General features: G+C 38.7%; 1 protein-coding gene across 9 annotated transcripts in view; it reads right to left on the bottom strand.

The window, feature by feature from the left end:
- NF1 (neurofibromin 1) overlaps positions 1–24083 on the bottom strand; it is a 294661-nt gene that overhangs the window by 18656 nt on the left and 251922 nt on the right. For all 9 annotated transcript variants that reach the window (XM_055131786.1, XM_055131777.1, XM_055131782.1 and 6 more), the window contains 10 exons: positions 22766–22906; positions 18546–18672; positions 15530–15661; positions 13690–13825; positions 12067–12224; positions 8413–8535; positions 7828–7958; positions 7360–7460; positions 5176–5318; positions 244–290 (listed from right to left, as the gene is read on the bottom strand). In XM_055131786.1, coding sequence (XP_054987761.1) covers positions 244–290; positions 5176–5318; positions 7360–7460; positions 7828–7958; positions 8413–8535; positions 12067–12224; positions 13690–13825; positions 15530–15661; positions 18546–18672; positions 22766–22906 — 1239 coding nt within the window. The remainder of the gene's footprint in view (positions 1–243; positions 291–5175; positions 5319–7359; positions 7461–7827; positions 7959–8412; positions 8536–12066; positions 12225–13689; positions 13826–15529; positions 15662–18545; positions 18673–22765; positions 22907–24083) is intronic.

The raw sequence follows: 24083 nt of genomic DNA, 5'->3' as shown, positions 1-24083 counted from the left end.
GGATGCTGGAGATTGAAGCCAGGTTGGCTGAATGCAAGGCAAGCACCCTACCTGCTTTACTGTCACTCCAGCTTGTCTTAGAAAGAATATTAAGGTGGACATTTTTTACTAAAAAATACTTATGTGTATTATGAATCATCACTCTAGTTTTCAAAACATTGCATGTCATTACAGCAGGCAGACTACTACGAATAAAATTCTCATTGTTTTTCTCATTGTTTTTAAGTAAAAATATTTTCTTACCTTTGAAAAGGGTCCTGCAAACCTCCATAGGCCATTAAAACCAAAACCTGTAACAAATCAAATATTACAATAAGCCTGGCACTTTTTAAATTTTAGCAGAAATCAAGCAACTTACGTAGCTGATGATATACAAAACCTGCACAAACACCAAAGACAAATCTTAGAATGAATGTCAAAGTAGATAAAAATTCACTTAAAATATACTCAGGATGAAATATTTTAACTTAAAGCATTGTCAAACAATTACTGTACCGAACAATTAAAAAACTTAGAAAATACAAACGGTCTAGATGCATGAAGTAGAGCAAAGAGTCTCTTCAACAAATGGTGCAGGTGAAAACTGAATGTGAAATAAGAAATTTCACATGTGAAAATAAGAAATTTTAGCCTTAGGGGCTGGAGTGATAGCACAGCGGGTAGGGCGTTTGCCTTGCACGCGGCCGACCCAGGTTCAAATCCCAGCATCCCATATGGTCCCCTGAGCACCGCCAGGAGTAATTCCTGAGTGCAGAGCCAGGAGTAACCCCTGTGCATCGCCGGGTGTGACCCCCCCCAAAAAAAAAAGCAAAAAAAGAGAAATTTTAGCCTTAGCTTACTCACACTGTACAAAAGGAAAACACAAAAATCCACTAAAGACCTAGATATTAAACCTATTTCTATTCAATGTCTGACTGAAACCTGATCATGAACAGCTTCGTAACGGTGTATTATCACAGTGCCCTCCCCCCAAAAAAAGAAAAAAGAAATTAAATAAACCTTTTTCTATTAACTACATTGAGGAAAACATAGGCAGAATTCTCCAGGATCTTGACCTGACAGAGGGGATTTCAATGTTATGACCCCAATGACCAAGAAAACAAAAGCAGAAATAATAAATAGAGCTATATTAAACTAAAGTACTCTGCATTGCAAAAGAAACAAGGACAAAAAGACATTTCACTGATTGGGAGAAATTATTCAGATATCAAAGGAGTAATATCCAAAATACACATATAAAGTACTCTCAGAGCTCAGCAGAAAAAAACAACAACAATCCCATCGGGAAGTGGGGAGGTAATGGCAGAAGGAGACAGTGTTCTAGAGGGTGTGGTGTCAGAACACTGTATGAATGAAACACTATCATTAATGGCACTGTAAGGACAGTATAGTGGGTAGGGCATTTGCCTTACATGCAGTCAACTGGGGTTCCCTGGGATCCTACACCGCCACCTGAGCACTGTCATGAGTAATTTCTGAGTACAGAGCCAGGAGTAACCCCTGAGCACTGCTGGGTATGGTCCAAAAATCCAATAAATAAATAATAAATAAAAGTATTGTAAATTATGGTACCTCGTATTTAAAATTTTTAGAATTCCTGGACCACATGACACATCATATTCTTCACCTATGTATCAAGACAAAGGCTAATGGCTCCAGAGTAAAATATAACAATCTTCACACATTTTTCTCTAAGGGAATTTTTTTGATCACTTTTAGTGGATTATTTATAACAAGCAATACAAAATGAATTATTTGGGTCCTGCTTTGGGGGCTGGCATGGAAACATTGGAAATATGATGGTGGGAAGACATAATGGTAGTGGGATTAGTGTTGGAATATTAAATGTAATAAATTATTGTGAACAACTTTATAAAAATAAAATAAAATTTAAAATTATGGTGCCTCAAACATATATATTATTTTTAATGAAGATAGGATACAAATAGGTAATTTCTGGGGGCTGAAGCGATAGTACAGCAGGTAGGGCATTTGTCTTACATGCAGTTGACATGCCCACGTTCAATCTCAGGTACCCCATATGGCCTCCAGAGCCTGCAAGGAATGATCCCTGACTGCAGAGCCAGGAGTAAGCAATCAGCACTACTGGGTGTACCCGCAAAAAATTAGATTAATTCCTCCAAGGTGACATGAAGATGGCATACGGGTCTGGAGTGATAGTACAACGAATAGGATGTTTGCCTTGCATGCGACCAACTTGGGTTCAATCCCCAGCATCCTATATGGTCTCCTGAGCATCGCCAGGATTGATTCCTGAGTGCAAAGCCAGGATTAACCTCTAAGAATTGCGAGGTGTGACCCAAAAAGGAAAAAAAAGATAATATCACTGATTATCAGGGATATGTAGCTTAAAATGACAATATCCCACACTAATCAGAATAATTTATATCATAAATTCCAGAAACAATAAAGTGGTTGTGGGGATATAGCAAAAAACAGAAACTCTCATCATTGCTGGTGGAACTATTGCTTGATTCAGACTCTTGGAAAGTGGTCTGGAGATATACATATTTAATATCTTAAAATATTAGAGTTTCTATATGACCCTGAAATTCCACTTATGAAACACAAAATGCTACTTCAAAAGTAACAAAACACTTATGTTCACTGTTGCATTACTTACAACAGTCAAGACATGGAACAAAGGGAGCGCATAAGAGATGAGTAGAGAATGAAACTCTGGTACATACACACAATAGGATACTACTACTCAGTTAAGACAAAGGATAAAATTTTGCAGTTTTCTGCAACTTTGATGGAACTGGAGGAAGTCATGCTAAGCAAAATGTATGAGAAAGAAGAGATAACAGATGTTTTCACTCATATGCAAAACAAAAAGAAATACAGCATACTCATCTGACAAGGTTAATATCCAAGACATATAAAGCAGTTGTAAAATTTAACAAAAACCAAACAACCCAATCAGAAAATGGGGAGGGCTGGAGAGACAGTACAATAGTTAATGCATTTGCCTTGCATGCAGTGGTCTCTGGTTCAATCTTAAGCAGTGCATATGGTCCCCAGAGCATAGCCGGCAGTAATCCCTGAACATAGAACCAGAAGTAAGCCCTGAGCACCTCTTGATGTAGCCCCAAAGCAAAAATCAAAATAAAATTTAAAAACGGGGAGAAAAGATGAACAGACACTTCCTTAAAGAAGACATGTAGGTCAACATGTGGTCTCTATTATTTATCATTGGGAAAATGCAAATCAAAACAACAATGAGTTGCTGGAGAAATAGTACAGAGGGTAAGGTGCTTGCCTTGCATGCGGCTGGCCTGGGTTTAATTCCCAGCATTACACAAAGGTCCCAATCTCTGCCAGGAATGACTCCTGAACAAAGCCAGCAGTAAGCCCTGGGCATAGTAGGGCATAACCCAAAAACAAAAATGAAAAACAAAAACAAAAACAAAAACAAAGACAAAAAAACAACCAAACAACCCCCAACTCAACAATAATGAGGCATCACCTCACCTCATCAGTGAAGTGTGCATCAGAGAACCTCACGTGCGCGCGCACACACACACGAACAAAAACAAACACAAACAAAAACAAACGCTGTTGCTATGGTCATGGGAAAAAGGAACTCTCATTCCCTGCTGGCAGGAATGTCAATTGGCTCAATCTCTTTGGAAAAGCAATATGGACAGTTCTCAAAAAAACTGAGCCTCCTAGTAACCCCCAAACCCCAAAACTCTACTCCAAAAAAACATTCATGCTCCTTTGTTCATTGCAGCACTATTCACAATGGCCAAAATCTGGAAGCAACCCAAGTGTCCAAGAACAGATGACTGGATAAAGAAGCTATTGTATATATACACAATGGAATGCTACTCAGCTAAAAGACAAAGACCACACAATTTGCTGCTATATAATATCAATGGAACTGGCAGGTATCATGCTAAGGGAAGTCAGCCAGGAGTGGAGAGGGACATGATGAGAATGATCTGACTCACATGTGGGGTATAAAGAAAGCATAATAAGAAAATACTAAATGGCAAAAGAGAATCTGAGAACTGGTCTATAGGACTGAGGCTAGGAGCGGGGCTGAGTGGATGGGAGGGGATCCCGAAACAATGGTGGAGGAAAGCAGACACTCTGGTGGTGGGTGTGGTATTGGAACTTTGTATGCACAAAGCCCTGTTGTTAAGAGAATTGTAAGTCATAAAGCCTCAGATAGCACTGTAGCACTGTCACTGTCATCCTGTTGTTTATCAATTTGTTCGAGCAGGCACCAGTAATGTCTCCATTGTGAGACTTGTTACTGTTTTTGGCATATCCAACACGCCACAGGTAGTTTGCCAGGCTCTGCTGTGTGGGCAGGATACTCTCGGTAGCTTGCCTGGCTCTCCGAGAGGGGCAGAGGAATCGAACTGGGGTCAGCAGCGTGCAGGGCAAACGACCTACCCGCTGTGCTATTGCTCCAGCCCAAAGCCTCAGATTAAAAAAAAAAAAAAAAAAAGGGAAGGAAAAGAGCACAGTATTAGACAATCCCCAGTGGAAAGAGACCTAAGATACGATACTGTCAATAGAAGTATGATTTCAGGGTGTTAGGGGGCCGGGAGTATGGGCATGATGTAGCAGCACCACAAGTGTAAAACAAAAATGACAGTGGAGGGTGTTAGGCACTTTGCTCCTGGGGAAGGTACATCAAAACCACAAATGTTAACACCAGTATAATCACATTGCCTAAAACAATGAAAAAGTTAAAAATATTCAAGATTCAGGGGGCCAGAGTGATACTACAGCAGGTAGGGCCCTTGCCTTGCATGCGACCGACCTGGGTTTGATCCCTAGCACCTCACATAGTCCTCCAAGCCTATCAGGAGTGATCTACAAGCACAGAACCAGGAGTAAGCCTTGAGCACTGCCAGGTGTGGCCCCCAAACCCAAACAAACCAACTAAAAATAATAGAGATTCTGAAAATAGCATACATTGTTTTTATAAAAGGACAGACTATTCATTATAGAGTGTTCTTTTGTGTGTGTGTCGTGCTGGGGTCGAACCTAGGACCTCATACATGCAAAGCAGGTGCTCTACCACTGAGCTTCACTCCCACCCCCAGCTTACAGAGGATTCTTGAGTCAGTGCATTTTGTAACAGTGCATGCAATTAGTAAACGAATCAACCATCCTCCCGACACACTTATTTACTTTGCAGGTAAGCTGTTTGGTACTGTGGTGGGGATTCTTCGTGGTACACAACACTCTGCACAATTCCATGAATAGGATTTAACAAATTTGGATCTTGGCACAATGACAGCAGGGTGTTGATCTTAGAGTCCAACAAATTGTGCCTAAAACAAAGTCAACAGAAAGACATCTTAAAGAATAGTAAATAAAAATATATACTAGAAAACATGCACATATTTCATAGAAAAATAGTAAAAATGAAGGGAGATGAAGGCTTCTTATTTTCTGGTGCTTTTCCAAAGTATGTATAAAGGAATGTGTGTGGTCTGCTTTTTTGTCTTTGTCTTTTTTGCATTTTGGTCATCAGAGAGAACCTGGTAGAAATAACCAACTAGTATGGTCATACAGCCATGTTTATACGGTGACTGTGTACTCAAAACAAGGCTCGATGTCTGCCACTCAAAATGCCTTTCTGCTGGAGGTTAATTCTGCTTAATAAGAGCTTACTGAATAAGAAATCATACTGAATAAAATCATACTGAATAAGAAAAGCAAAATTACTTTAAAGGGGGTAATAATATACACTTTATTTTATTTTATTTTTTTGGTTTTTGGGTCACACCTGGCGATGCACAGGGGTTACTCCTGGCTCTGCACTCAGAAATTACTCCTGGCGGTGCTCAGGGGACCAGATAGGATGCTGGGATTTGAACCCGGGTCGGCTGTGTGCAAGGCAAACGCCCTACCCGCTATGCTATCACTCCAGCCCCAATAATATACACTTTAATTCAAAGTTAAAAGCAAATAACTGTTTCTAATCCAGCTACGCTCCATTAATTTAAAGTAACTCAAAAATCAATCATATAAAATTCTGAAACTTTTTTGGGGGGAGGGGGTTGGAAGGGAGGTGTTCAGGGTTACTCCTGGCTCTGCACTCAGGAATTACTCTTGGTGGGCTCAGGGGACCTTATGAACTACCAGGAACCAAACCTGGGTCAGCAGTGTGCAAGGCAAATGCCCTACCCGCTTGCCGTACTATCTCTCTGGCCTTCAAATTCTGAGACTTTTAAATCAGATTAACAAAAAGGAAATAATGATATAATTAAAAGGCCTGTGTTAGGAATAAACTTGCCCAACTTTCTTTAGTTTATTTATATTAGAACACTTTGAAGCTATTATGATTTAAGCCCTGAAGGGAGAATAAAAATCATTTCCCACATAGGTTAATTTTTTAAAATTTTATTTTATTTTTATTAGTGAATCACCGTGGGGTACAGTTACAAACTTATGAACTTTCATGTTTACATTACAATCATACAATGATTGTTTACCCATCCCTCCACCAGTGCCCATTCTCTCCCACCAATGTTCTCAGCATCCCTCCCACCACCCACCTCTCCTCCGTAGCAGGGCATTCCCTTTTATTCTCTCTCCTTTTAGGTGTGCCCACATAGGTTAAATTTTTTTTTTTTTTTTGCTTTTTGGGTCACATCTGGTGATGCATAGATGCATAGGGGTTACTCCTGGCTCTGCACTCAGGAATTACTCCTAACGGTGCTCAGGGGACCATATGGGATGCTGGGAATCAAACCCGGGTCGGCCGCATACAAGGCAAACACCCTACCCAATATGCTATCGCTCCAGCCCCTACATAGGTTAATTTTGTACTATCACTGAGCTACATAGAAATACAAATGTTCTACTACTAAAAAAAAAAAAAAAAGAAACCATAACCGGTACATGATTTAAACATATTAGTTGAATAGTCTGCTAAAAAGTGAGGAAATAAAAAGTATTTATTGGGACTGGAGCAATAGCACAGCGGGTAGGGCATTTGCCTTGCATGCAGTCAAACCGGGTTCGATTCCCAGCATTGCATATGGTCCCCTGAGCACTGCCAGGAGTAATTCCTGAGTGCAGAGCCAGGAGTAACCCCTGTGCATCGCCGGGTGTGACCCAAAAAGCAAAAAAAAAAAGTATTTATTATGATGAACTTTAATCAGTAAGCAAGAAGTCTGACTCCCCCTCTAATAGGTCAAAACCAGTCTCCATCCATACACATTAAGCCCACTATCTGTAGTCACACTCCAGATTCCCCTTTCTACAACCAGAGTATCCCTGGTGATACTTTTCCAAAACTACTGTAAAGCATTTGATTCCATGACAAATATACAGTACTTATTAAAAACAAAAGAAGATACTTACACAACAGGAAAAACTTTGGGGAAAACAACACTGGCTTCTGCTAAGTATTCATAAAGAATTCGCTGATCAAATTCATCTGTGGTATATTTTACCAGTGTAGCCTGTCAAGATGCAAAAAAAAAGCAAATAAAAATTTTACTTAGTGGCTAAACAGGTAAATCTTTTGGTAAGAAAGAGTAGATGGCTTTCCGTTCATGTTTTCAATATTTAAGGATTTCCTAAGAGTGAACTGGAGGGCTGGAGAGTGGGTAGGGCATCTGCTTGCATGTAGTAGACCCAGGATCCCATATGATTCCCTGAGCACCGCCAAGAGATTCTTGAGTGCAGAGCCAGGAGTAAGCCCTGAGCACCACTGGGTTAGTTCCCCCACAAAAAAACGAAAATAAAAGTGGACTGGGATGAAACACACACACACACAACAACAACAACTCAAACAACAACAAACTCTCAAGAAGCAAAAAATCTTACTAGAACAGTAAGAAGAAGTGCTTGGATCTTCGGATCAGTAAGTACTTCTTCATCCAAAAGGACATTTGATTCAGACACTGAAACTTTACGTAAGTGTGGGTGCTGTTGTGATGAGGAAATCCTCTGAGTTTCTGCAGTGAGATATAGACTAACTTATCATCTGTATTAACTTAACATTTCATTAATAGCATTTTATAAACTTATTTTAAGATTTTATTATTGAATCACTGTGAGACAGACCCTTACAAAGCTGTTCATGATTAGGTTTTAGTCATCTAGTGTCATTAATAGCATTTTAATATTCAACAGCTTTTTAGCTGAGATTTAAAACATCAAAACAAACATAATCTGCAGCTTGTCTATACAAAAATTTTTGGCTAACTACCTACAATGCTATACCCTACACATGATTTTCCCTATAGATTTAAGGATAACTCATTTTAAGGACTATAAAGCATATCTTTTGAAAAAAGTAAATGTTCCTGTATTTCACCCCAACGATTCTAAAGGTTGATAAGCATATGATGATTCTAATGTACTCTCCTGTCATAATTTCAAAGATGTAAGTAAATTATTGTTTCTCACCCATTTCATAGTCAGTTTCTGCTACTCTTCTCATTTTGGGGGGTGTTGTGATCCCTGATTCCATTTCTTGCCTTTTAGGAGCTTTTGTGTCTGATATCAAGTGATCAAAACTTTTCCTGGTTCCTATAAATAAAAATTACAGAAAATGGAAATTCTTTAAGCACAAAGTCTGTGAATAGGAATATACTAAAAAGAAAATATACAAATTTATTCATTAACTTAAGGATTCAAAGAAAGCTCAAACATATCTCTTGGGAAGAGATTCTAGCCTATAATCTTCATTTTCTTAATGCATTTGATCCCTTAACTTTCCATTTCCGGACAAGTGTCCCTTATTGATCCAAAATAAATTGAGATTACTATTTGCCAGACTGGGGGTAAACCAAACTCTGCCAATAAGTACAAGATTTGATCACAATTAAAGGGTTTGCACTGTCCAATAGCAATAATAAACTATAAATGAACCACTTTCCTCAACCCCAAATGAACCACTTTTTTAATACTTAAATAATCTCGATGATGCCAATAATCAATCTTTATTATTAAGAGGAATTCCCAAATGCAGGCTAAATTAAAGGTTGTTTGGGGCGGAGGTGGGGGTTTGGAGGCACACCTGATGGTGCTCAAGGCTTATTCCTGGCTCTTTGCTCAGGAATCACTCATGGCAGGCTCATGAGACCAAATGGGGTGCCAGAAATTGAACTGGCTGGGCTATGTGCAAGGCAAACATTTTTTATCTGCTGTCCTATCGCTCTAGTCCCAGAAGCTTGATTTTTAATTTTTTTGTTTGTTTGTTTTGGGACCATATCTAGCAGTATTCAGGGTTTAGTCCTGTCTCTGCACTGAGGGATAACTCCCTGTGGGCTCCAAGACCATATACATTGCTGGGGACTGAACCCAAGTGAGCCACATGCAAGGCAAGTGCCCTGCTCGCTGTACTATCATTCTGGCTTCAACTGTGTCATTTTTAAAAGCCAGAAGTAAAGCCAATATAATTAAATCTGAAGATCTTAAGAAATATATTTTATTTATTTCAAGCATTAATATAATTAACATTCAAAATAGTTTTAAATATAAAGACCAAATAATAGCCCAAAGTTTCTTTATTTCATATACCTGTAAACTGAGGAAGTTATGAGCGGTTAAGTGATTAGCTTCAAATAACAGAACTAGAGAAACACTTAACGTCAGACTTTCATTTAAATTTTCGGGTCTGAGAAAGTTAGCTCAGTGGCTGAGTGAATCTTGCATATTTCGGCCAGGCTCAAGGCTCAATCCCTGGCATTCTCTCTCCCCAGTCACCTCTTTAAATCTATCTCCAACAAATCCTCCAACTTCCTAGTTTAGTGCTTTCCTTACTACATTAAATGAGGGTACCGTTCTCTACTTCTAGTTTTCCTATCTTTCTCACTCTTTTTTATTCATTCTGCATTCTTCCTGGAGATCTCTTTTACTCTCATGTTTTCAACTCTGAATAAGTTGATCAATTCTAAGTCTGTGATTTGTCTCTCTTTGAACTTGATATATCTTTTATTTCTACCACACTTGCTTCTAGAATCCTGGACATACAAATATAATACCAACCAACCTAAATTTAGTATCTATTATAAATATATTACTTTTGGTCTGTAAGACTGGAATAACTATCCAGATTTTGAAGCTAGAAACTTTTGCATTCTTCAGAGCATCCTTTCCTACCTGCCCCAAACTGTTTTGTCCACTCTACTTAAGAAATCTAGCTGAACCTCTCTTTTTCCCCAGTTCTCCTCCCAGTAGTACTGACCTACACTTAGACCAATTTTGACTTGAATGGCTGCATCTATCTTTTAAATGACTCCCTTGCCAAAAATTCCTTATTCCTCCACATTGTGGTCAAAAATTCTTTGCTAAAAATAAAATTTAATAATATCTCTTTTCTACTTAAAGATCTCTGTTGGACATATGTTAAATTAAATCTCTTACCAGGGCACAGAAAAGTTTTACACAATCTAACTCCAACTTCCTGCAATCTCATTTTCTACCCAATGGCCTCTCCAGACTTTTCTTTTGGGTCATACCCGGCAATGCACAGGGGTTACTCCTGGCAATGCTCAGGGGACCATATGGGATGCTGGGAATCGAACCCGGGTCAGCTGCATGCAAGGCAAACGCCCTACCCACTGTACTATCGCTCCAGCCCCAGACTTTTATTTATACACGTTATCCTTCTTCTCACGAACACATGCCTTCCTTAGCCTGTATCTACTTAGCAAACAGGCATTAAAAATTAAAGTACCAGTTCAAGTATTACTTCCTCTGTGTAGCTTTTCTTTCTTTTCCAGATTTTTTCTCCTCACGAAGACATACTATCTTCACAATATCTCTTTTCTACTTAAAGATGATTTTAAGTCTTGGTTACTAAACTATAAGCAAGTCAAAGAAGAAACATATTTCTGATCTAGCTCATGGGTTAAGATTAATTCAGCACTGCATTTTTCTTTAAAGTTAATTGTTCATTTATAACTTCCTTCAAATGACAACCCAGAATTACAAAACAGAAAGTATCACTGTATCACTGTCACTGTCATCTCAATGCGCATCAATTTGCTCTAATGAGCACCAGTAACATCTCTATTGTGAGGCTCATTGTTACTGTTTTTGGTATATCGGTAGCTTGCCAGGCTCTGCTGTGCGGGCACATATACTAAAAACACAAAGTACCCTGGAAAAAACTAGGATAAAATACAAACAGTAAGAAAGTCAAACAAAAAGCAACAGACCTATGCTACCAGTAACATTTGTGGCTTCAATTTCTTTTCTGATCTACTGACAGGTTATTTCACAGTTGATTGTTAATAAATACAATAAATACAAATACAAAATATAAATACAAATAATTTCCCAACACCTAAAATATGCTGTATGAATAACTGAAACACACTGAGCTATTCAAGAGTTTGGTAACTGAATTATGGGGTGCCAGTGCATTTCAAAAGGGAGTATAACTTTATAAGTCTGCCTCTGTATTTACTATATGGCGAGGTGGAATCTGTGGGTCCTCTTACTTACGGTTTGTGAAAAGGGAAAGAGCTTCAACATTTTAAGCATCCTCCTCATTGACAGAAGGTGATATATAACTGAGCGACCTGAACTTCCAAGAACTCTTTTGATAGCAATCCAGGAATACAGCAATAAAAAAAATCTTACCTTTTCGTCTTTTCAAAGAAAAGATGATAAGTGGTATTATTTGTAGCTTTCTGCCAAATTGATGTATTTTTCTCTCAATTGACAATTTTGAGAAGTATGTATCAGTAAAGGTCCTGAATCTAAGTGCAACAAGACACATCTTTCCTAATGGGTATCTAATGTCTACTCCCATTTCCCTGCTTCTTGGCTAATACAGAACAAATCAAGGAGAGTCAGAGGATCAGTCTAAGATTAGAATAAAACTGTTCAAAATACCATTTTCATTCCTCTATCTTAACCAATATGGCATAATTGATATAGCATAGCATCACTTACTATTTGCATTGAAAACTTTGCTACATCAAAAAGAGGGATTTTTTTTTTTTTTGGATAATCTTAAACAACTTCAATTAATTTCCCAAGAGTGACAGTATCTGACCATTTAAAAAAGTAATTCTAAAAAGTTCAACATAATTTAGATAAACTAACCAAGCAACTTCTTAGTGTTGGCCTGAGAAGGCTGCCCCATGTCCAAACTCATGGATTTCCTGGCTCGGGGACTGGTCTGGCCCACATTTGGATAGGTGGCTGTAAGGTACCCTTCAGAACCTTTGGGAGAGGACCATGGCTGAGTCTCCTTTAGTGTCCTGAGAGATTTAAACAATTGAAAAGAATTAATTAATGTAGTGACAAATATAACCATTGTTTACCCCTCCCAAGTGGTTGCCCTATTTTCTATTGATAGCAGTCAGTTAATTTGAATCTGTGCATACTGTAAGGGGCTTTAGGGTACAAACTCTGTCTTGTATCAACCATTTGCCATGGTATCTGATATACAGTAGGTACTCATGGAATGCTGAACAAAATTATTGAGTATTTTTTTTGAGGGAGGCCATACCCGGGGTTATTCCTGGCTCTTCACTCAGGAATCATTCCTGGTAGTGTTCGGAGGACCATATGGAATGCCAGGGATTGAACCTGGATCAGCAAGTACTTTACCCACTGTACTATCTCTCTGGCCCCATACACAGTGATTTTTTTTTTTTAAATCAGGGAAAATAAGAACTAGATAAGCAATTATAGTTTTTGTTTAAAAACCAAGAAAATTAACTCAACTTAGATTTCAACCGGGGAATACAGGTAAAACTCACTTTTTTTGTTCCCTAATAAAATGGGAGCATTTCAAAGAAATTTAATCACAAGAATGAAGAAAAGATTTTAGAAAACCAAGTAGGCCTGGAAAGTCGTGCATACACTGTTAAAATATCAGAGGGACATTGTTGGGGGCTTTTAATTTTAAAAATGAGGATGCTGATAAATTGAATGATACTACTCTATAAATACAAGATCACTTAACCATCAAGACTATACCTAAAAACCTAAGGATATTTCTAAAGGAAAAATATCCACAAGTGGTTTTATTTTTATGCAATTTCTCCAAAATGAGCAAAAAACTTACTACCCCAAACCAACAGGCATACTTTGATTATGTAATCTATATTTTGCTATACATAATTTTAATAAGTTTAGTGTGATGTAACTATAGTAAATGTGCTGCTATCCATATATATATTTTTTCAAATCTATACAGCTTACTTTTCTATTATGAAGCATGTAATGTGACATATTTCATGCTGGTTTTTATCAAGACCCCTCCCTGCAACCCAGATTCTTAGGATAAATGCTTTTCATTATTCACTGATTTGTGCTTAAAAGAGGAAAACTAAGTTAACAGTAGCATATTAGAAGAACAACTATCCCACTACTGACCCATATAAGATAATGTACACTTATAAAGTGAATTCTGAATTCCATGTTATTCCAATATTATCTTTACTCTTTGATCACACTCAGGGTTTCTTGGACTGGCAGTGCTTGGAGAACATTAGGGGGTAAACCTAGACTGGGGTAGGGGGGACAGGGGGTACGAGAGACTGAACGCAGGGCCTCTCACCTGCTGGGCATGTGCCCTACCACTTGAGCTCTACCTGGCAGTCTCTAAATAGTTTAAGATTCTCCTATTACCTTCTGGATTACTCTATTAACATGGAAGACAAGTCCTGACCATAACTGTGGGAGAAAATTTCAACTATGGGAGAAAATTTCATTTACCTATAGCTAGGGTTGCCATGATGAATAGGATATGTATCCATAGGAACACTTTCCATTGAGATATCAGTAAGAAGAAGAGACTTTCTATGTTTTAGGCTACAGCGACTTCGAACCTCCTCAGACACTGTGAGTAAAGCTAAAAGGAAAAATGGCAGATTAAAAAATGTAACAAATCACTGTGTCACTTAAAATAGGATACATTTTAATAATCTTTTGAAGAGGAAAACAGTTATTAAACATGCATATAGAGAGCCCTATTGTAGAAATTTAAGGACATAAAACATTTAGGATTCCTTGCTCTGCCAGAAGGCCCAGCACCCCACCCACACCCAACTTCCTCTGGCATACAAAGCACCCAGCTCCTGACTAATCTCAGAGAGACACCATGCTGAAGCATCCGTTTCCTGGCTCCTGGAATGTGCAGACATGTATGTGAAATATGGACATCTCCAAATTTCACAGCACTGACAGCCCAGTAGGAGCACAGCAAACTAGATAGGAAAGTTGTGCAGGATGAAAACAATAGCATAAAAGACTCAACTCATACCTAACAGCTCGTTAAATCCCCGTACAATGACTTCAGTAATACCAATGCGAGACAGAGGTTGTAACAAGCAATATGAAGTAAATTTGTTTGTGTTTGCTAAGGAGGCAGGCTTATGGTGTGGGTGGGAAACTAAGGACGCTGGTGGAGGAAAGGTCAAAATAGTGGTGGGATTGGTGTTGGAAACATTACCTGAAACAACTGTATTTATGAACAACTTTGTAAATGATGGTGTTTAAATAAAGTTTCAAACATTAAAAAGAAAAGAAAGGGGCTGGAGCAATAGCACAGCAGGTAGGGCGTTTGCCTTGCATGCGGCCAACCCGGGTTTGATTCCCAGCATCCCATATGGTCCCCTGAGCACCGCCAGGAGTAGTTCCTGAGTGCAGAGCCAGGAGTAACCCCTATGCATTGCCAGGTGTGACCCAAAAAGAAAAAAAAAAAAGAAAAAAAATTATTTGGACAGACTTTCTATCTTGAAAGGTTAACTTAGGACTTCTTTCAGAAGACTGCATCAAAATATGGAACACACAAAAAGATTTAATTATACCCTTACATTTACTGAGTGCTTTAATGAATATCTAATTCAACAAACAAAAAGTTAGCAAGGTAGATACTATAAAGTTGATTTCTCAGATAAGGACAAATACTTTGAGATGTGAAGGATTTGCTAATGGTTAAATGATTCAAACAAAAAAGTTGCCATGAACTGAAGTCTGCTATATTAGAAACCAGCATATTTCATCAAGAACTATTTTCAAGTATTCTGTTATATGCATATATTGTGATGAATGGAGAAATTCAAATCAGGTCAGATGAACAAGCAGGAGGAGTTTAATGAAATGATAGGGATGGACAAGCAGCAGAAAAAAACAGTAGAAGGACAGCATATTAAGGAGATAGCAAGCAGATTGATTAGGTTAAAACAGTCCATCTCTTTAAGTAAAAACAAAGCTCATGAAATTTAGAGAAAGGATGACATGAAGAAGGTTGCTTAAAAGTCCAGACTGCAAGGCTGAGAGGCATTTAGATTTTATGACAGACAACAGGGAGCCAACATCTTTGGATCAAAGATAACAAAAGGAATAGTTCAGATTATAATGCAAAATTCTTTCAGAAGGAGGATTTTGGGCAAATATTCTACCATGACAGGACAGGATCTTAAATTCTTTATTACCAAGTAATCAGTTGAAGGAATCAGACTCAAGCAACAAGACTCATAAATATTTGTACCTTTTTGGTATTCCTTAGGTACAAATGTGGTTAAGTTTAATTTAGTCAGTTTTGTATTTTTACCTGCTAAATAAGCCACACTCTGTGTATTCACTTCAAATTTGTCACAATTTCTATGTTTGTTAACCAGAGTTAGTAGTGTATGCAAAATTCTGACGGTTCTTGCAACAATGGCAGGTGAAGGATGCCTGTATCCTACAAAAAAGAAAGAAAGAAGTTAATTTTTCTTTCATCAAATATCTGTGGGTTTCTTATTCTGCAGTTAGCAACTCAGTAAAGAATGAAATTATAAGGGATAACTCCTAACCTTCATGAATAATTACTTGGGAAGATAAAATATCCATATGTGACAAGCTAATTCTATATAGGACTAAGCACAAAACTACGAATAAAAAATACTCCTTGGGGGGCTGGAGCGATGACACAGTGGAAAGGGCATTAGCCTTGCACTTGGTCAACCCAGGTTTGATTCCCTGAGCACCACCAGGGGTTGTTCCTGGATGCAGAGTCAGGAGTTAACCCCTGTGCATCGCCGGGTGTAACCCAAAAAGGAAAAAAAAAATACTCGGTATTTTAAGGTATCTCAGGCAGACTGAAAGTGATGATGTTGTAGACGATGGTGTTGTAGATATTCTACTTCTTTGAGTAGAGAAGATTGGAAAAAATAAAAAAGAAACAACAACTATATATATTGGAATTCACCTTAAGATATCCTTTGAAAATCTGGTTCTATTGCTTAAAATTTATTTTGTTTAAAAAACCATAATATAGGATGTGTTAACCTCACAATCCAAAGAATAGAATTGATTAGAAGGCAAATTCAACTATTGTGTAGCTATTAATCACTGATACTATCCTATTTTATTTTATTTTATTTTTTTGTTTTGGGCCACACCTGGCAATGCTCAGGGGTCACTCCTGGCTCTGTACTCAGGGATCACTCAGGCAGTGCTCAGGGGAACACATATGATGCTGGATGTCGAACTGGGGTTGGCTGCATGCAAGCTAAGTGCTCTCCCCACTATACTATCACTCTGGCCCCCATTTAATATTTTTAATGTTAAATTAATTTTTTTTTCTTTTTGGGTCACACCCAGTGATGCTCAGGGATTACTCCTGGCTTTCCACTCAGGAATTACTCTTGGCAGTGCTTGGGGGACCATATGAGATGCCGGGGATCGAACCTGGGTCGGCTGTGTGCAAGGCAAACGCCCTACCCGCTGTGCTATCGCTCTGGCCCCTAAATTAATTTTTATGTATTCATTCATATTTTTTTCCTTCCTTCCTATTCCCCCTTCATTTGTTGCTGCTGCTGCTGCTGCGACAGCTTGAGGCTACACACTTGCTTAGCTGAGGTGTGTGCTGGGACCACACATTAGATGTGCAGCACTTGCACACTTGGCTAAGTTTATAGTCCATGCAGCTGCAGTGCTCTCCAAGGTCACTTTCTCAGGTGAGGCACAAAAATTTGTGGCTGTGTGTCGCCACAGATTGCTGCAGTGCTCACATATATATTCACCAAAGGTTACATTTCCTGCCCATGGCATTCACATATCTTTTTAGATGGGGATTCCAAGTTACCCCCCTCCACACCCCTTTTTTTTGTGGTGCTTATGTATGCCTAGTTATAGTGCAGCTGGAAATGTATTTTGGTATCACACATACATACACACACACAAACAGGCTCAAATAACAAACAATGCTGTCAGGATTACACTCAGCACATGTGGAGCACCAAGAATTTGAATTCATGAACTAGTCTTGTTAACTGGTGTCTCTGGCTATGACTGTCCCACATTAATAATTAAAGAAAACACACAATGAAATTGGCAGTGAGGAGTATAGCCGGGTCAGAAAGTAAGTAAGGCAGCTCTGAGGAATAACTAAAATCACTGCTTTTAGCAATACAGAAATCTGGGAGGGTGGGGGTGGGTTACCAGAAAGGTGAGGTTGTATGATATATAATAATATCAATAAAAATTATAAACTGAAGAAAATCTGTAATGAATTTTTTTTCGGGCCACACCTGGTGTGCTCAGGCCTTAAGTTCTGTACTCAGGGGTTACTCCTGGCATGCCTGGGGGTCCATGTGGGGTGTTGGGTATCAAACCCAGGTCAGCTATGTACATGCAAGGAAAATGCCCTGCTTGATGTAATACTGCTTCAGTCCCTGTAATGAATTCTTTAAGACATCATTTTCCAATATAAATTATTATTCACATAACTTTTTTTTTTTTTTTTTGCTCTTTGGGTCACACCCGGCAATGCACAGGGGTTACTCCTGGCTCTGCACTCAGGAATTACTCCTGGGGGTGCTCAGGGGACCATGTGGGATGCTGAAAATTGAATCCGGGTCAGCACATGCAAGGCAAACACCCTACCTGCTGTGCTATCACTCCAGCCCCCACATAATATTTATTTGAAAGGTCGTAGTTTTATTATAAATTATAAAAATTATAAAAAGATAATTATGCAATATAATTATTAGCTTTAAAGGAAGTTCAGTACTTACGAATCTTCCCCTCCACTGTTTTTTGTTTTTGGACCACACCTGGGAGATTGCAGGGATTACTCCTGGTTCAGCACTCAGGTATTACTCCTGGCAGTGCTGGGGGACCATATGGGATGCTGGATTGAACCTGAGTTTGCTGTGCACAAGGCAGACACTCTACCTGCTATACTATCACGCTGGCCCCCATTAGAACTTAGGAATGATACAAGAATTAACCATTTTTTTTTTCTTTTTGGGTCATACCCAGTGATGCACAGGGGTTTCTCCTGGCTTTGCACTCAGGAATTACTCCTGGCTGTGTTAGGTGGACTATATACGAAGCTGGGAATCGAACCCGTGTCGGCTGCGTGCAAAGCAAACGTCCTACCCTCTATACTATTGCTCCAGCCCAAACCATTGCTTTTTAGAGATACTTAATGTGAAAATCAGACTATACCTATTAAATAAAACATAACTCACCAAGACAGATATAGTTTGTAGACAATTTATTCCTCATATTTAATTTTTTTAGCTACTTCTAGATTCTTAAGAGCATTTCATGAAAATATTCTAATACAAGATATCTACCTTTTAAGAGGTGGCCAACTAGTGCAAAGTTAAAATTAGAGTTGAAATTGAGTCCAACAAAATGATCCATTTGCTTGCAGTGCCATTCCAGAGGATTTCGGATTGCCATAAATACTTCCTCCGGACTCTATCAAAGACAATGAGATGGTTAATTTGGGAGAGGAGATGGTAGAGCTGTTGGTGACAATCACTTACTGTTTAATAGCTAATACAAGCTATGTATTCTTTCCAGTTGTAGTTATTTTCAGACAACTACAGTAAACCAAAGAAGAATATTTAAGGTATAATAAATACAGTAATATAAGGGAATCATACATAAGGTCCAGAGATGTGACCTATTAGTATAGCACTTACCTTCTATGTGTGTGGCCCTTGATTCACGGCATCACAAACACACACACACACAAAACCCCAAAGTATAAATGATAAGATGATGGAAGATTACATTGCTTTCCTTTAAAATGCAAAATAGGACCTGAGATAGTAAGCTCAGTGGTTCAGTGTATGCCCATATGTATGAGGTCCTTTTTATCCAAAAAGATAAAACAATAAATGTAATTTTATATTCTGGTGTCTTTTTTATTGTTTCGGATGCTGAGATTGCATGTAGGGCTTCATTGCCATGGCAATGTTTTAAAAATTGTAAGTATTGCTGCTTTAAAAAAACTGTTTTTGGAGCATACCCAGCAGTACTCAGAACTTATTCCTGGCTCTGTGCTCAGGGGTCACTCCTGGTGGATGCTGGGGTTTGAACCTTGGTCAGATGTGTGCAAGCCAAGTGCCTTAGCTGCTGTACCATTTCTGGCCCCATATACTGTTGTTTTAAAATAAGGCCATTTGGGGCTGGAGCAATAGCACAGCGGGTAGGTCATTTGCTTTGCATGTGGCCGACCCGGGTTCGATTCCCAGCATCCTGTATGGTCCCCTGAGCACCGCCAGGGGTAATTCCTGAGTGCAGATCCAGGAGTAACCCCTGTGCATTGCCGGGTGTGATCCAAAAAGCAAAATAAATAAATAAATAAATAAATAAATAAATAAATAAATAAAATAAAGCCATTTATTGAGTTGACATTTTGTGTATTGTTGGTGACCAAACATTTAGAGACTAAAGAGTTCATATTTATTGAGTGCTGGCAGTAGTATATAATTTATGGTATGTATTGAAACTCTTTTTTAATTTTTCAGGGGCCGTTACCAGCAGTGTCGTACCTGGGGCCATGCAGGATGGAAGTCAGGGCCTCACCCATGAAAGTTATGCTCCAGTGTTTTGAGCTATCTTCCTAGTTTTTACAATATATATATATATATATATATATATATATATATATATATATATATATATATATGCAGGCTATACTTGGTGATGCTCAGGGGTTACTCCTGGCTCTGCACTCAGGAATTGCTCTTGGAGGTGCTCAGGGGATCATTTGGGATAATGGGGATCAAACACTTGGGTCAGCTGAGTGCAAGGTAAGTGCCTTACTTCCTACATTATCCTGTGACTCCTATACTAAAAACCTTTAAAGCAATTCTGTGCAGTTGTAATTAACTATTTCACAGAGTCACTCGTTTGATAAATAAAATCATTTTACAAATACTTATCAAATAATTACTATGTATCTTTGATGTATTAGGTGTAGTTCTTGATTCTGAAAATTTATCAGGGAACTAAAACCAAAAAAATTACTCACCTGGGTAAGTTCCACATTTTAAAGAGGGATAATGAGGATTTTATTTGTTTTGGGGTCACATCCCATTGTGCTCAGGGCTTACTCCTGGCTCTGCACTCAGGGATCACTGTTGGCAGGGTATGTGTTATCAGAGAATAGAACTTGGGTCAGACACATGCAAGGCAAAAGCCCTACTCACTGTATTATCACTCTAGCCCTGAAAATGAGGATCTTGAAACTCAAAAATGCTATGTAACTTGCCCAGGATAATTACAGAATTAAGGGAGATGGATAAGGCTCAGGAATTTGCATTTCTTTAAAAAAGAACCTCGGTGATTTTCTTTTTCAGAGATTTTTGAAATAAAAGAACTAAAAATGTTCATTCTTTGGTTTGTCAAGATTTGTATACCTTTAAGGGAACAAAAATTAAAATTCTTTTCCCAGCAAATTTCAATTACACACTACAGTGCTTTCAATTATAGTCGCCATGTTATACATTACTAGATCCTCAAAATCCTCCTCCAAAATCTTGGTGACTTTGTTTTGGTTTATTTCAGGGCCACCCTGTGGTGCTCAGAGAGGATGCTGCTCACTGTGGGTGGGGGAAGGATGGGTGTGTGGTAGGAGGGTTTACTCCTGGCAATGTTGGGTGAACCTGGGCCTCCCACATACAAAGCATGTACCCAATCCTTTTGCATTATCTCAGCAGCCCTAACAAGACTTTATATAATAGCTGCAGCTAATGGGCTGTTCTGGCAATGAAAATGCCAAAGCAAACATTTCTTTTTTTTACAAACATTCTTAAAATTATGCACATTGCCAATAGCTACTTTACTGTCCCAAGATGATCCAAGAAAAAGAGCAATGGGATTGGGGAAAAAAAAAAAACTAGCACCAAATCAGATACATAAAAAACAAACAAGGTAACTGACTTTTTTTGTTTTGTAAAACAGAGATCTGAATGATAAACTTCAAAGTCACTTCTACCCTTGAAATTTTGTCATCACACTTAGAGCCCCAAATTACTGGGTCTACACTATATCTGGTAGAATGAACAAATAATGTTTGGGGGCTGGAGCAATAGTACAGTGAGTAGGGCATTTGCCTTGCATGCAGCTGACCTGGATTCCATGCCCAGCATTCCATTTGGTTCCATGAATACCACCAAGAGTAATTCCTGAGTGCAGAGCCAGGAGTAACCCCTGAACATTGCTGGGTGTGACCCTCAAAGCAAAATAAACAAATAACAAAAAACCCTCAAATAATCTTTTTTTTTTTTCTGTGGGGGCGGGGGGCACATACAATGGTGCTTAGTATTTATTCCTCATAGTGGTGTTTTGAATTGAACCTAGATTAGCTGCATGTAAGTCAAGCGTCCTACTTGCTGTACCACTGTGGCCTCTGAACAAATAAGGTATTAAAGCAGAGATTTTCATAGTTAAAAACTATGCTCCTGTTCTTTTCTTCCTACCCTCAGTTCTATTAATTTCACTTTGAGGAAATCTCTATACCTTTAGGCATTTATACTTAAATACTTAAATTCCTCTTTTCTCCTAGATTTCATTTTTCTCCAAAGACAAAAATAAACATAATTTTACATTGTTATAATACTTTTCTTTGCTCTGTGAAACAAAAATTCAACCTCAGTAAGGGTCAATAAATGTTAAGGAAGTGCTAATGGCACATTTCAGGTTTGATTAGGCAAAATAAAAATGAATATAATTAAGTACCCAAAAGTTTCCTTTAGACTCTCCAACCTCCTTATCTGTTTTTAATTATTTACATATTATCATTAGTGTCAGTATTCAATACAAATAAACCTATATTTACATAATATCTAAAGTCTAAAATTTATATATGAATTGTTGAGTGAAGGATGTTAATCTTTATTTTTGGGTTATAAAAAATTACAGGTGCTGGAAATATAGTACAGCAGATAGGGTGCTTGCCTTGCACACAGCCTACTCAGGTTCAATCCCTGGCATCCCACATAGTCCCCAAAACTTCACCAAGAGTGAGACAGAGCTGGGAGTATGCCCTGAGCACCTCTGTGTGCGACCAAAAAACAAAAATAATTACAAATAATGAGTGTGTAGTACTTAAACAGTGCCTGGCATGGTGGCTAATATTACCCTTAAAATTATTATTTATTGCTATTTAGGTTATTAGCATGGGTAAATACTGTTTCCTGCTATTTCAATATAGAATATATACACTAACATTTACATTTTTTTGTCAATTGGTAAAGTAAAATGCATATTAGAAATTCACATTTATTCATGAATCTCTTCTGATTTAAAAGACAATAAAAGCAGAGAGAGAGAGGGAGAGCGAGAGAGAGAGAGAGGGAGAGAGAGAGAGAGAGAGAGAGAGAGAGAGAGAAGAGAAGAGACAGAGTGCTGGGATCAATTGTTCTCCTGAGCACTATCAGGAGAACCCTTGAGCACTGAGCTAGGAGTAAGCCCTGATAATTACCTGGTGTGGCCCCCAAACAAAACAAAACAAAATGTGAGAGGAGATATTCCTAAACGAAGAAATGCCATTGCTTACCTTATCATTGAATATCCGGAGACTGTCCAGGGTGTGCAGGTTTTGTTCGAGCAGTGCAGTGCCTGCTGAATACAAGTTGACCTCATCCAGCTGCAGCACAGCCACAGCCACCCAAAACAGGGCTTTGTGGAGAGGGGAGTCCTGACAAGGGAGCGGAGTTTCAAGTTAGTAAGATGAATAGCAAAGTGTTTCCATCTACTGCACTACAACAAGAAACATATTGTACTTCAATTTATGCAAGTTTTCTTGTTAGGGGTATAGGATAACATTGGGTTTGTCCTTTCAGCCTTGCCGCAGGGAACTTAGTTTACCTTAAAGAAATGTCCTTTCTGTATGGATATAGGAAGACAGTTACTATCATGCTTTGTAACTTGAGAGCTGATTGACTCCAATAATATTTACTCTTGGGCATCTGCTTTCTCAACTCGGTTGCCCTTAGTTCCTAGCACCCCAAAAGCAGGGTCCTGACGAGGGACTGAATGGAATCAGGGCAAGCTGTGAGCTACCCTGGCATCGAAATGGGCCAGGCCAAAGCGCCACAATACTCAACTATAAGTTGAGAACATGGTCATAGACAAATGCTGTCATGATCCAAAAGTCATGATGAGACTAGGACCCTGCTGGGGTTAGGAAGAGTAACCTGACCTGAGGACTGAGGTCTGGAATATATAGTGAGATGTCCTCAGGAAGAACCAAACTTTAAGTTTGATATATCTCTTACTCTGCTCATACAGAATGACATTGCTAGAAATATTAGAGATAGATTTACTACAACTATTTAAGTGGGTTACTAGCTGAGGAAAGAAGAAAATGACACACCCTGGATGGGATTCCGCCCTTAAATGGATCTCCTAGTAATCTGGAGTAATCTCCTCACATGAGATTTTGTTAATCTCCTGGAGGAGTGGTCTTACCCCTCTTTGTTGATTTGTTAATGTTCAACCCACCTTTGTGTCACCACCTTATGTGACTGCTATATAAACTAAGACTGTAAGAGAAGTAGAGGGCAAGACACAGAAGCAGAGCACAAAGCGAAAGAGAATCAGGGAGTCACTGGAGCCAGAAGCAGGGGAAAGAAAGAGCATAAAGCGAGTGAGAATCAGAGTCATTGTCAGAGTTAGAAGTGAGAGCGAGTGGGGCTCCAGAGACTGAAGCAGAAGGGTTCCAGAGAGAGTGATCAGAAGAAGAGAGATCAGAAGAGACCACAGGAGAGATGACAGAGACAGAGAGAGGTTGGGAGAGACTACAGAGACAGAGATAGAGAGACAGAAGAGAGCACAGCAGCACACACAGAAGTGGAGTACAAAGGAGGAGCCAT

The sequence above is a fragment of the Sorex araneus genome, chromosome 3 (genome assembly GCF_027595985.1).
Source record: "Sorex araneus isolate mSorAra2 chromosome 3, mSorAra2.pri, whole genome shotgun sequence".
NCBI lineage: Eukaryota > Metazoa > Chordata > Mammalia > Eulipotyphla > Soricidae > Sorex > Sorex araneus.
The sequence above is the reverse complement of the archived record's forward strand: the minus strand, read 5'-3'. Positions and strand labels throughout refer to the sequence as shown.